The sequence below is a fragment of the Chionomys nivalis genome, chromosome 7 (assembly GCF_950005125.1).
Source record: "Chionomys nivalis chromosome 7, mChiNiv1.1, whole genome shotgun sequence".
NCBI lineage: Eukaryota > Metazoa > Chordata > Mammalia > Rodentia > Cricetidae > Chionomys > Chionomys nivalis.
Genome location: NC_080092.1, coordinates 10,871,275 through 10,884,532, shown reverse-complemented (window position 1 = coordinate 10,884,532; position 13,258 = coordinate 10,871,275). Strand labels below are relative to the sequence as shown.

The 13,258-nt window shown below is 50.1% G+C and overlaps 2 protein-coding genes across 2 annotated transcripts in view; one reads left to right on the top strand and one right to left on the bottom strand.

Annotated features, from left to right (window-relative positions):
- Positions 1 to 922: 922 nt before the first annotated feature.
- Positions 923 to 3,227, top strand: Dnase1 (deoxyribonuclease 1). The gene is made up of 8 exons (XM_057776866.1): positions 923 to 1,051; positions 1,289 to 1,377; positions 1,527 to 1,610; positions 1,960 to 2,075; positions 2,398 to 2,510; positions 2,584 to 2,738; positions 2,921 to 3,017; positions 3,180 to 3,227. Exons 1-8 carry the CDS (start codon positions 923 to 925, stop codon positions 3,225 to 3,227), a joined length of 831 nt encoding a protein of 276 aa, XP_057632849.1.
- A 117-nt stretch (positions 3,228 to 3,344) lies between these two features.
- The window catches only part of Trap1 (TNF receptor associated protein 1), a 33,784-nt gene continuing 23,870 nt past the window's right edge, over positions 3,345 to 13,258 (bottom strand). Inside the window, exons 12-18 of the mRNA XM_057776542.1 lie at positions 11,340 to 11,487; positions 8,059 to 8,244; positions 7,639 to 7,777; positions 5,523 to 5,608; positions 4,869 to 5,014; positions 3,719 to 3,791; positions 3,345 to 3,593 (exon numbers count right to left, since the gene is read on the bottom strand). Coding sequence (XP_057632525.1) covers positions 3,492 to 3,593; positions 3,719 to 3,791; positions 4,869 to 5,014; positions 5,523 to 5,608; positions 7,639 to 7,777; positions 8,059 to 8,244; positions 11,340 to 11,487 — 880 coding nt within the window. The 3' untranslated portion in view covers positions 3,345 to 3,491. The remainder of the gene's footprint in view (positions 3,594 to 3,718; positions 3,792 to 4,868; positions 5,015 to 5,522; positions 5,609 to 7,638; positions 7,778 to 8,058; positions 8,245 to 11,339; positions 11,488 to 13,258) is intronic.

Below are 13,258 nucleotides of genomic sequence, written 5' to 3'. Positions count from 1 at the left end.
ACTTTAAGGTGTCCCAGACACAAGTAGATAAGCCAGCATACTTACTGCCCATCCCTGGTGGTGAAGACAGGATGGACAAAGGATACTATCAGACATTTTATAAACATGCATAAACATTATCAGACTCTGTTTGTACAGCAGCAAGGAGGCTCTATGTCTGTTGAAGTTAGTACGTGTTGTTGGCCTGCTCCGGGCCCCAGTAGGATGGCCACATAGGCAGCCCCATTGTTCTGTGCTCTTGGGTGAAGGGTACACATGTGCCCTGGGGAGGTCATAACTGCCTGAGCCTTTAAAACTGGCAGGGCAGGGCAAGGCAGGCTGGCATTGCCTGAGCAGTGACCTGGAGAGGTAGCCGCTCTGCAATTGCACGCTGCTTTTTTTACTTTAAAAGTAAAAGGAGAAATTAGTATCAGAATATTCCAGGTTTTTGGCAGAATTTTCACCATTTCTACAGGCATCTCTGTACCAGGCTAGGTCATCGGTGGAGCAAGCTCCCTCGTTCATCAGCCAGTCCTAGAGTGGACTCAGGGACTCACCCCACCAGCAGAGCAGATCTGTTCTGGCTAGACCAGTCACTTCAGAGTGTACTGTACCCACCCAGGCCAGGCTTCCAGGTGAGTGAATGAGGAACCCAGGGTCTCTCCTGTGGTACAGGTGTGTGTGTGGGGGGACAGGGATGGGGGGGAGGATTGATGGCGCCCAGCTGGGGGGGGGCAGGGATGGGGGGAAGGATTGATGGCGCCCAGCTGGGGGGGGCAGGGATGGGGGGGGGACTGATGGCTCCCAGCTGGGGGGGGGCAGGGATGGGGGGAGGACTGATGGCTCCCAGCTGAGGCCAGCACAGTGTTACAGAAGGGTGACAAGGTCACTGCTTCTTTGTCCTGACCACCTACAATCTCACAGGATGAGATACACAGGGCTGATGGGGGTGTTGTTCACCCTGCTCAGCCTGTTGCAGCTGGCTGTGACTCTAAACATCGCAGCCTTCAACATCCGGTCTTTTGGAAACACTAAGATGTCCAATGCTACCATCTCTGGCTATATTGTGGAAGTAAGTTCAGGGTGGGCCATGCCCGAGAGCAGACAGACCCCCAGGGGAGGTGGTAGCTTTGCTAAGGGCCACAGAAGCCAGTGAACCTCAGGCCTTACCAGTCCCCGGGTTGTCAGCCCAGATCACTGTCTGTGGCTGGCGGATATCTGACCAGAGTGTAAGCTACAGCCCTGGGCTGCTGGTGGCAGGACCGTCCACCTAGCCTGCCTTGCTAAGCTGTTGTGACCCCACCCCCAGATCGTGCGTCGCTATGACATCGTCCTTATCCAAGAGGTCAGAGACACCCACCTGGTGGCTGTCGGGAAGCTTCTGGATGTGCTCAATCGGTGGGTGACAGTGTCCTGGAGTGTGGATAGCACAACCACTTCTCGGGAAACAGCCTCACTCCCCTTGTGCTCCACGGATGGAACCTTGCTGCCGGATTCCAGGAGGTTCCCTCTGTGGCCCCAAAGGACCTTTGGTTTCTTTTGTCCAGGGATGTGCCTGACACCTATCGCTATGTGGTCAGTGAGCCTCTGGGTCGCAACAGCTACAAGGAACAGTACCTTTTCTTGTACAGGTAAAGACCTATGCTGTCAACTCCCGAGAATACAAGCATGAAATGTAGATAGGACCCCCAAATCTGTACTGCAGAGGCTGAGGGTGGTTTAGAAAGCCCGGGGCACCCCCTTTAACTTGGGAGGCCCTTACAGAGTAGGACAAGAGCACAGGACCACGGGGTAAGGTTAAGGCCGGGTGGGTATCATCTACTCTGGCGCCTCTCACAGCTTGTAACAGGACAAGAAAGACTTGGGTTAGCCGTGTGTTATGGTGAGTATACACCTACCTCTCCTGTTCCCAGGACAGGTTTCCAGAAGGCTGGAGTGGCTCTCACCCCTGAGCTCACCTCCTGTCTGGTCTTTCCTTAGGCCTGACCAGGTGTCTGTTCTAGACAGCTATTACTATGATGATGGCTGTGAGCCTTGTGGAAGTGACACTTTCAGCCGAGAGCCAACCATTGTCAAGTTCCATTCCCCGTTCACCAGTGAGTGTTGCTGTGCTCCACTTTCAGCCCTGCCCAGGCCAAGGGGAGTCACACCTGGCAGCTCTCATCCAGGCATCTAGAAGCCTATGGCAGGGCTACCCGTTCCCCGCCACTCACTCCCCTCTCCCATGGGAGAGCCCTCAGATCCCAGTGCTCTCATTTACATTTAACTACGAGGACATTGCCTACCCTCTGGAGGTGGTCACACAATCTATCGCTGATCCAGAGCTAAGCCAGGCCTTGCTGAGGGCCCCAGTGTATCCTCAGGCCAGCTACAGTCCAGGCTGGTCTCTGGATCCATGTCTATCTACTGTCTCCTCAGCGGTCAGAGAGTTTGCGATTGTGCCCTTGCATGCAGCCCCAGCAGACGCTGTGACTGAGATTGATGCCCTCTATGATGTTTACCTGGATATCCGAAAAAAATGGGACCTAGAGGTGAGCCCATCCTAGGGACAGTGGTTCTACTGGCCCTGACTGTCCCTGGACCAACAGTCATGTTTCCTGATAGGACGTCATGTTCATGGGCGATTTCAATGCTGGCTGCAGCTACGTAAGCTCCTCCCAGTGGTCTTCCATCCGCCTTCGGACAAGCCCTCTCTTCCAGTGGCTGATCCCTGACAGTGCAGACACCACGGTCACATCCACAGAGTGTGCCTATGACAGGTAAGCAGCCAGCGTGCTCGTCCAGACTCAGAATCAGTGAATCAACCAGTTCCTGCCAGTGCAGGGCCTTCTCTTAATGCTCCTGGGTGGACCGAGTTTGGACCCCAGAGCCAGGAAACCATTACCTAAGAGTCTAGGTGGGACAAGAGGGTGAAGGAACCTTGTCCTCTGATGTCCTACAGGATCGTGGTTGCTGGAACTCAGCTCCAGAGCGCTGTTGTTCCCGACTCAGTTGCTCCCTTTGACTTCCAAGCAGCCTACAAACTTACCCAGAAGCTGGTATGTATCCCTCCTTCATGTGGTTTGCGTTAGCCCAAGGCCAAACAAGAGCTGGCTTTGGTGATTCCCGACATTGCTACTGTTTCCCACACGAGATGTGGGCGGAGGGGGGGTTAGGCCATGCTCTGGCCTCATGCCCTCCCTGCCTCCCCACCTCTGCAGGCTGAAGCCATCAGTGACCATTACCCAGTGGAGGTGACACTCAAGTAAACCTGATGTCATCAGGCAGTGCAGTAGGTGCTTCTGGTGGGGGAGACTGTACCTGTCCAGCAGACATGAGCAGTATTCAAGCCCTCTCTGTCTCAGAGCAGACAGAAGCCTACCATGTGGACTGCTATACTGTTTAATTGAGGTAAATAAAGCCGAACTTGAGCAATTGGTGGTAGCATCTGTGTATCAAGTCCTTCCTCCCCAGGCAGCTCCATCTGTCACTGAGAAGGCCTGGGTTGCACACTAGATCCAGTCTCTGGGCTGTCAGTGTTTCTCCAGGGCCTTGACCAGAAGGTCGTTCAAGCGGCCTACCATGGGCCGGGGGTCATCGACAAGGCCTGCGGCTATCATGGCGTTCTCATAGATCTGAAATGTAGGGATGGGAGATAAAAATCAGGATGGGGGTTCAAGTCCAGTCTGACCTACATGTGACCCCTGGGAAGAGAGCAGCTTCCTACCCCAGGCAGACAAAGAGAAACGGTCCTCCTCACCTGATCCACCAGCAGCTGGGCCAGCTCCGGCTCACGCTCTCTCAGCTGACTGAGCTTCTTTATTAGTGTGTGCCTGCATCATGGAAACCAAGAGGGAAACAAGCTCAAACTGAGCATCTCTAACCAGAGCTGCTGCCATTATGTTATCATTATTAGAACTCTAAAAACTACAATGTATCTGTCTAGCACAAAAAAATACCAGGATTCTAGAAAACACCCAGATAATAATCACCATAAGAGTGTCAGTATCACCAGACAGAGGTGGTGCAGCCTTTAATCCCAACACTCAGGAGGCAGAGGCAGAGGCAGAGGCGATCAAGGCCAGTCTGGTTTACAGAGTGAGTTCCAGGACAGTTGGGGCTACATAGAGAAACTCTGTCTTGAAAAACAAAAAGAATCAAACAAACTCTCAAATAACTCCAAAGTCTAAACTAGAGAGCTTTTTAGAAAGAGGTGATTCTGTAGAAACCCTAAAGCAGCTAAGATTTATAAATTACATTAAAATTAAGATCATACCACCATCAAAAGATACCTTAAGATAATAGCCATTAGAAACTAAAGCCAGGCATAGTGGTGTACACCTATAATGCCAGCACTCGGGAGGCAGAAGGGCTGTGAGTTAGAGGCCAGCCTAGTCTACATAGCAAGTTCCAGTCTGCCAAGGCTACATGGTGAGACCATCTCAAACAAACTAACCTTAAGGAACACTGAAGAAGAGAAGCAGCAGGAGAGAAGTCTGGGAAGACAGGTTCTATGGCAGGCCAAAAATGTAATGTGCTCACCCCATCATAGACCTGGGAACTCTGAAGACTGTACAGCCTAGAGAAGCACGTGCTCATAGCCACCCTGCTCCCAAGAGCTCCAAACTAGAAGTCACACAAATCTGTCCACACAGTGAACGTCCTCTGCCACACACACCAGGACCCGCCCCATGAAGTTAAAAAATGGCAACTTCCAAAAGTGGTTTTAAGGGTACAAAGGGGGGAAAAAGACCAGCAATGTTCTATTTAAACTTCCAGTAAGACCTTTTTAACTTCTGCTTAATCCAAGGGCTTTCTCTCAGAAGTACATCCATACTTTTTAAAATGCTCTCCTGACAGGAGACCCTGCGCTCACACGATCTGTGGTGGGAGCTGGAACCTGGGCATACCTGGGGTTGATCTCCAGAGTAGGCTGTAGCAGTTGAGCGCGTTCCTCCTGGGTCTTGGCCAGCTGCTGCATGCGCAGGAAGTGCCGAGCAGCCCCCATCTCCAGCACTGTCACCATGGCAGGGTGGGTGTCCAGGCGGAAAGTCACCTGCAAGCAAGGCTCAGGATGAGGAAGAACCCAATAGGGAAGGGCCCAGGGTTGACAGGTTTGAAGTTACCCAGGCCACCAGGCAGAGGGCAGACTGGCCTATGGTGGTCTGCTTCTGTATCAACTGCTCCAGTAATCTGTCCAGGCTGTGACGACAAAGATTACAGCTAGATGCCTAAGGGGATGGAGTTGGCCTGGCTCTGATCCTTCACCCCTCCTGTGTGAAGAGGCAGAGCCCAAGCTGCTCAAGGACCCTTGCATTAGAGTGAGATCCTCAGGAGAGCAAGGTCAAGGAGGCAAAGGAGGCTTTTCAGAAGCAGCCGCCCTGAGGCCTAAACCCCACTGGGGTTTAGCGACAGTACAGACTGACAGTGTCAGGCAAGTACAGTACAGAAGCCAGTGCCTGGTGGAGTCTCCATCCTGGCTCAGTACCCTCCTGTGGACCCTCGCAGCTACAGCCGGGCTCTGAGAAGACACTAAGTTCCACAGCACTGCAGGGAGGCTTTACCTTCACGGTGGTGACACGAGACCCCAGTGCGTTCCTCATCCAAGCCATTAGCTCCTCTGTTTCCTTCTCGGACAAGCGCTCAGCAGCTGCACAAGAGAAGAGGGTGAGCCTAGGGACGGCTGACCAGTGTCTCGCTCTGTGAGCTCCACTCAGCACACTCCTGAGCCAAGTCTAGCCACACTTCCTTGCCAGGAACCAGGACAGAGGCTCTTGGAAAGGCCTTTCACTGACACAGAGAAACCTGGAAAACACTGGTGCGTCCCTCTCCTTTGCAAATTTTTCAGGACTTTAAAAAGTCTGAGCCCAACCATGTTGACGCACATCTGTAATCCAGTACTCAGGGCAGTGAGGGAGGAGGATCATGGCAAACCTGGGCTACAAAATGAACTCCCATCTTAAGAAAAGGGGGGGGGGAGCTAGGTGGTGGTACATGCCTTTAATCCCAGCACTCGGTGATGTGAGCCCACAAGACTACACAGTAAAAGCTGATGGACCACTAGACAGACTTACGGGACTGTACACTCCATATAAGGGAGCTAATTTGCAGGGCTTCAGGAACACTTGTCTCTTGGATTGCCACTGTCAATTCTGTAGAAATCTTGTGAAATCATGACATTTCTCCCTCCCATAATATCCCAGCAGTGTATAAATCATTCCTTAAACCTGACTTCTCCTGTACTGGCAACTGGATGACTTCCACCATGGGGCACAGGTGTAAAAGCATTCACTCAGCCAAACCCAAACCCTTTGTTCTAAGAGTCAAATCTACATAAGCTAGTCCCCCACAATTATTATTATTATTACTTGTTTTTGTTTTTTTTCGATGCAGGGTTTCTCTGTGCAGCTTTGGAGCCTGTCCTAGAACTAGCTCTTGTAGACCAGGCTGGCCTAGAACTCACGGAGATTCGCCTTCCTCTGTCTCCCGAGTGCTGGAATTAAGGGCATGTGCCACCACTGCCTGGCTTCCACAATTATTCTTATTGACAGGACTCAATGACAAGAAAGGAGCCCCAAGTAGGAGGCACTGAACAGAGAGACAGTATGTCTGCTCTCACTGACAAACAGCAGACTTAGGAAGGTGTAATTCACTGGTCTTTTGCCCTAACCTAACAAGCTATTAATATTCTGTATTTACCCTTCATTTCAACTAACATGATCATAGTCCAGGAAACTATCTGTTTATGCCTTTACCCCTAGAGATACAGGAAAAGGGCTTGAGTCACTAAAGCAGCCCCAGAGAAAGAAACTCCTCACCTGGGCGCTTGCAGGCACCCAGGTAACTCAGCTAGCTAGACTCTAATGCAAATCAAGCACTTCTGCCTTCCTCCCAGGCCTGCTGGTTACTATGGTTACCAAGGCTGTAGAGGCGCTCGGAAAGTGCAACAGCACTGATGTGTTTACTACGATTATTATTCACAAACTTCTAGATTAACTAGTTACACTTAAGAAATACAGTTAGTGTACAGAAACTTTTTAGAATTTTGTATTGATACTTAAATTAATCCCCCTGATATATGCTGGGAAGTTTCACAGCCACGCCCTCTCTGAGACATAGGTGCCTCCTTTACTTATTTGGTGATTCTGAAGACGTGCTTGTTACCTGGAAGCCAGGTGGGATGGGTAGAGCAGTCACAGAACAGCAAGGGACAGGAAAGGGGGACATGGAGAGTCTCGGAGAGGGCGCAGAAAGAGTAAATGGGACATGAATAAAAGACTTGTGTGAGCTAATTTATTTTATTTACCCTCAGATATCTTTAGCGAGTTTTCGCCTGCTATAGTGATCCTTCTGGATCCTGAGAGGTTTAGTGGGATTAACCCCAACATAAACCCCCGATAACTTGGGAGGCAGAGGCAGGCAGATCTCTGTGAGTTCAAGGCCAGCCTGGTCTACAGAGCTAGTTCCAGGTCAGGCTCCAAAGCCTGTCTCAGGAAAAAAACAAGGGGGTGGTGGTGGTGGTAGCAAAGCAATGCCTGGGCCCTGGATGTTTCCCAAGCAGCCTCCTGCATAGGCTGGTGAACCAGAATGCGAGTGGGAGAGAAAGCTCTATGTTCACGGGCAGGTCAAGATGGCCCAACATTCACATGGGACCATACCCCAGAGAGAGATGGGAGTCACCTGGAGATGTGTCCTCAAACTTTTCTTCCTTGTAGTGGTCAACGACAATGTCTGTCTCCACAGAGATCAGTTTCTTCTTGTCAAACTCTCGCAAGTGCAGCAGAGTGAGTTCATCAAACTGCTCGTAGCAGAAGAGCACCTGTGGGCAGCCAAGCCTGTCAACCCACAGTACAGAGGGGACACCATGGACACGGGGCTCACCAGAAGCTTCTGAGAGAGGCTCTGGCTGTCTTAGTGACAGATACACACATTATTCATCTACCAAACAACAGCCACATCACAGACGGGCACTGCCTACAGGCCCTCAAACACATTCAGGTTTTTTCTCCCATGCAGAGTTGGGAGTTCAAGCCCTTTCCTCAGAGCTCAGAACCTCTAAGATACCAATGTTGGCCTGGCAAAGGGCTGGAGCCCACCCACCTCAGTGTGTTTCTGCTTCATAGCCTCGTAGTACGGTGAATGCTCAGCCAGGTGCCGGTTAGGGGCACAGAGGTAATAGATGTTACGGGTGCCAGCCTGCATTCGGCTGGCATAGTCTGATAAACTGGTCAGCTGTCCAGCAGGCAGGGCTGAAGACTCGTACCGTAGCAGCTTCGCGATGTCCTCCTGCAAATATGTGGGTACATCACTGCTTACCCCAGGGCCAAGATCTGAGCATCATCCCCAACTCTTGGTGAAGCCTGAAGTTTTCTGGCTCCCTGGCCTGTTCCCCAGACACAATGGTGAACTTGCGGTTTCAGACAGGCCCAGGAGCCCCACTGAAGACACAGAGGACCTAGGTGGCTTAGGGCCTCCAGAAGAGCTAGGTGAACTGTTTCAGGGTTGCCAGCCCTATTCATGCAGACACTACTCTGGTGCCTAGTATCTTCTCTCTCTCCAGTGACAACTGGACACAGACAAAAATTACGCATTTCCCAGTCTCCTCAGACCCAGGAGTGTTCATGGTACCTGTTCTTGAGTATATAGCAGAGAGAAGGGCCTTGAGGGAACAGGAAAGAGATATGACCCATGCAGTCCATACGGGCTGTGCAGAAAGGAACAGCAGCAAGGCAGGTCCTGGAGCTACCAGCTTGGAAGCTATCTTATATCTAAACCACTGTCACCTCTGACCATTCCAGCACAAAAGCCTGGGGAAAGGACATGAAGAACAATTGGGGCAGATCCAAATGAACATGCTATATGCTGTGCCTTGGACACAAAGGAGACCGAAGCAGACAGAGACAAAGGTTTTCAGATCTGCCAAGGCAAGGCACATCTGGCTCTTACTGTACACAAATACACCTAGTGAAAATGTGTACTGAGTATCTGAAAAAGGCCCTGGCCCAACAAATGCTATTACATGGTGTTAGCTAAAGGTTCTCAGATCAGGAGCTGGAGAAGGCCAGTGGTTACAGGAGCTAGCTGCACAGTCTTCAGGAGGGCTGGAATTTAGACCCCAGCGCTCACACAATTGGGTGTCTCACACACCTGTAAACCCAGCTCCAAGGTGGGGCTTTCTGGCTTCCAACCAAGCTGAGAAAATCTAAGTTCTGAGTTTAGGGACATAGAATGCCATCAAAAGGTATAAGTGGGGAGTGGCAGAGGGCACCGATACTCTCTGGTCTTCATGGCTGTACTTGCACACATATGTGTACATACACAGATGCACACATAAATGAATAAATCTTGAAAACTGAGACGGATGAGAGTGATGGATCACACACTGGATCATAGACCATAAGTGCTCCCAAGGGTTCATGAGCTGGGTGCCCTAAGCAGCAGTTTACTGTTGAGGCCGAGAGCTGATGACTGGATCACAAGGGCTCTGGCATACTGATGAGTTCTAATAGGAAGTGGGGGGGGGGACGACTTAGGACCAGGGTCTAGTTGGTAGAATCATTGGGGTTGTTTCCTTTAAAGGTGCGTTTGTCCACAGTCCCTTCCTGTCACCACATGCTCCTAATGCCTCATCAAAGCTCCCAAATATCAAAGGTCACTCAGCGAAAATAAACCTTTCCTTCTTCAAGCTGACTGTCTCAGGTCTCTGCCACAGTGGCAGACAAGGAACAAATGGCGATGGTGAGTGGACTAGCACTGCTCGGACGTGCTGACAGTCTGCGGGGAGCTCAGAGGAAAGCCACGCGCCACACCCAGGAGCACATGCGGCCTTTAAGGCAGTGACACTGATGGATTCTACAGCATGCAAGTGATACTTCAATAAGAAATGTCTCAAGCCGTTTAGGAACAAATGGACCAAATTAGCTAAATTCCTGGCCCCGGGAGTGGTGGCATGAAAGACTTTATCAAGAGTACAGTGACTACTTGCTAGGTTTTTTGTCAACTTGACACAAGTTATAGTCATTTGGAAAAGACTTCCAACTGAGAAAAAGCCTCCATAAGAGTGGAGCATTTTCTTTTTTTTCTTTTTTTTTTTTTTTGGTTTTTCGAGACAGGGTTTCTCTGTGGTTTTGGAGCCTATCCTGGAACTAGCTCGTGTAGACCAGGCTGGTCTCGAACTCACAGAGATCCGCCTGCCTCTGCCTCCCAAGTGCTGGGATTAAAGGCGTGCGCCACCACCGCCCGGCTAAGAGTGGAGCATTTTCTTCACTAATGATTGATGTGAGAGGGCCCGGGCCCAGGCCACTGTGGGGTGCCAACCCTGGGCAAATGGTCCTGGCAGGTCGAGCCAGGTGTTGATGACATATGCCTTAAATCTAAGCACTTGGGAAGCAGAGGCAGGATCTCTATGAGTTTGAGGTCAGTCTGATCTACAGAGTGAGTTCCAGGACAGCCAGGGCCACACAGAGAAACCCTGTCTTTAAAAAAAAAGAAAAAGAAAAAAAAAGTAACTAAGGCAATAATTGTACCCTATTCTCACCCTTGATTTTCTGTTGTCTTCTTGAACCCACAACACTCCTCTTCCTTCCAGCTGCTGGGGCCAGGGTGTCAAGAGACAAGAGGCTGGGCTTTACAGCTAAGAGCACAATGCCTGTGGCACAAGGGTGCGTGAGGCTGGTCCTGACAGTCACCTTGACTGGACTGAGACACGCATAGGCAAAGTGCACCTCTGGGAGAATCCGGGAGGGCGCGTCCAACCTCTTAACCTAGCGCCAAAGGATTCCAGCAGCTCTGCACAGATCTCAGCTCTCCTTCCTTTAGTTTCCCTTTACTAACAAAAGCCCCAGGAAAATCAATAGCTAGGGCTGTTACACAGAGAAACCCTGTCTTGACCAACCAAAAACAAACAAACAAAGCCCTCAACTTGAAAACTTGAAGGAGCCACAATTAACTGAAGGGAATCATTTGTTCTGAGTGTGAATGGCACCATCCCACAGATTGGGGGCCCAGGTAAAAATAAGAGGAAAAAAAGAGATAGTCAGAAAACACAGGAATTCTCTGTCTGGACTCCAGCCACATCCTCCCCTCCACACTCAAGGGAACCAGAGAAATCTGCCCTTGAGTTGCCTTTATCAGGCATCCGATCAGTCACTTGAGTTTGACTAAACAGTTGAGGACACATGCTACGTCTATCAGGAGACCCAGAAGCCCAATGCTTCAACTGCTGGCCCCTGGCAGCAGAGGGCCAGCGCCCACCTGCCTTGTCTGACAGCGAGGACCAGAAGCCCCGCCTTGTCTGACAGCGAGGACCAGAAACCCTACCTTGTCTGACAACGAGGACCAGAAGCCCTACCTTGTCTGACAGCGAGGACCAGAAGCCCTACCTTGACGTCTTGCTCTGCGGTGGTCACGATGCCCTCCCTCATGAACAAGCCGTAATCTTCAAAGAACTTGGCATATTTTTCAGAATCTTTTTTACTCTGGTCAAGGAAGAACTTGATCAATCTCTGCTGTAGAACATTCCGGAGTTTCCTACAGAACAGAAGTTACTGACTGTGAACAGGGTTTTCTGTGTATTACCAGGGCCGCAGGGGCGTGAGAAAGGCACAACCCACCAGAGCCCCAAGGAACAGGCACAGCAGCACACCTGGAGCCAAATGGAAACTACAGAACCAAAGGGACCCTGCACTGTCCCCAAAGGAGCTCATTGCGCCCTGCAGGAAGATGGCAGGACAAACTTCAAGAGGACAACCAGCAGTGGACATCTTGAGGCATCTACCCTGGGCACCAGCAGATAAGGAGGGTGACTTCCACTATAGAATATGTCTATTTAACTATGAACAGACTCAAGGTTTGCTGAAGTCACCTATCTCTATCTATGCTAGAGGCAGGAAGAGATGTCTGAGTTAGAACAGAGCTGCGGTGGCGCACGCCTTTTATCCCAGCACTCAGGAGGCAGAGGCAGGAGGATCTGAGTGAGTTCAAAGCCAGCCTGGGCTATAAAATGAATCCCAGGACTGCCAGAGCTGTAACACAGAGCTGTAACACCCTGTCTCAAAAAATCAAAACCTAGGAAAAGGCCAGCAGGGCTAAGTTACAGCACAAACGCACAGCGTGTGTGCACATGAAGGCTGCACTTTACTGCAGAGGTCCTCAGATTTAGGGAAGTACTGTCTGCATTACACACTTATAACCTGAAATATACTCAGTAGATTACACACACTCTGTAACTTGGCAAAGTTACAACATGATTCTCTAATGGACATTTTTACTGTATTATCACATAAAGGCAAAAAGCAGTTTTATTAATGGTGTCAGGGTCAAGTGCACAGGAGTGGGCTTTAGTAAAGGATGGTCACTGTCTTAGTTAGGTTCTCTGATGCTGTGATCAAAACAGAGCCATGACACATGTCTGGTGTGCCTGGGCCAGCACAAAGGCAGTTCCAAACCAGAATAATGTAAGACAGGAATAGATCATTCCCTGACTAGAACGGGTAAACAGTCTACAGTCCAGACAAGTGGCAAATATTTTTAAATACTATTGAATACCATAGAAAGGGTTGCCTAGCATGTATGAATCCTTCAGTTCAATCCTAACACCAATTTTAAAAGATCATAAGTAAGTGAAATATTGAAAATTTGCTGATTTACATCTACATTCTTCTAAATAAGAAAGTGCCCCAAGTTTTGGGAAGTAGCTCAGTGGTAGAATACTTGCCTGACAATAACCAGTGCTGCAAAAACAAAAGCAGAAGTAAAACACAAAATAAACAAACCCCTAAAACAATAATAATGTGTGTGTACAAACTCACGTTCCTACCACTTCACACGACACCCTCCGAGAGACAGCAGGGTCATCAAACAGAGAGAGGCCTGGAAGACATCCCTTTACCCCAGTGTCCAACAGAACACCACTAATCAAGGGACAAGTCAAAAATCCTGCCCCGTCCACAGGATCAGCCTCTTTCTTCCCTGGGAGTGTCACACATTTCTAAATGCAGGGCCACTCCACAGAATGTGTGGCCTGATGCCATAAGACTCCCGGGAAATGCAGTGAACTGAGATTTTCCTCTGGGCTCGACATGACCCTTGCCACCAGAAGCAAAGCAGTAGTCTGCGGTCTCGGCAGTGTAGAAACAGAACCATACAACGAATGGCTCCCCCAGCGTGGTTACTGATGCCCAGCCACACAGTCTTAGGAATGCTCAAGTGGACTTGGTACAGCTACCTGTAAGTCGCCTGCTTCTATGAGGTAACCCCAATCTTCCCCACAAAGCAGAACCCAACAGTCTTTATTGTTGCT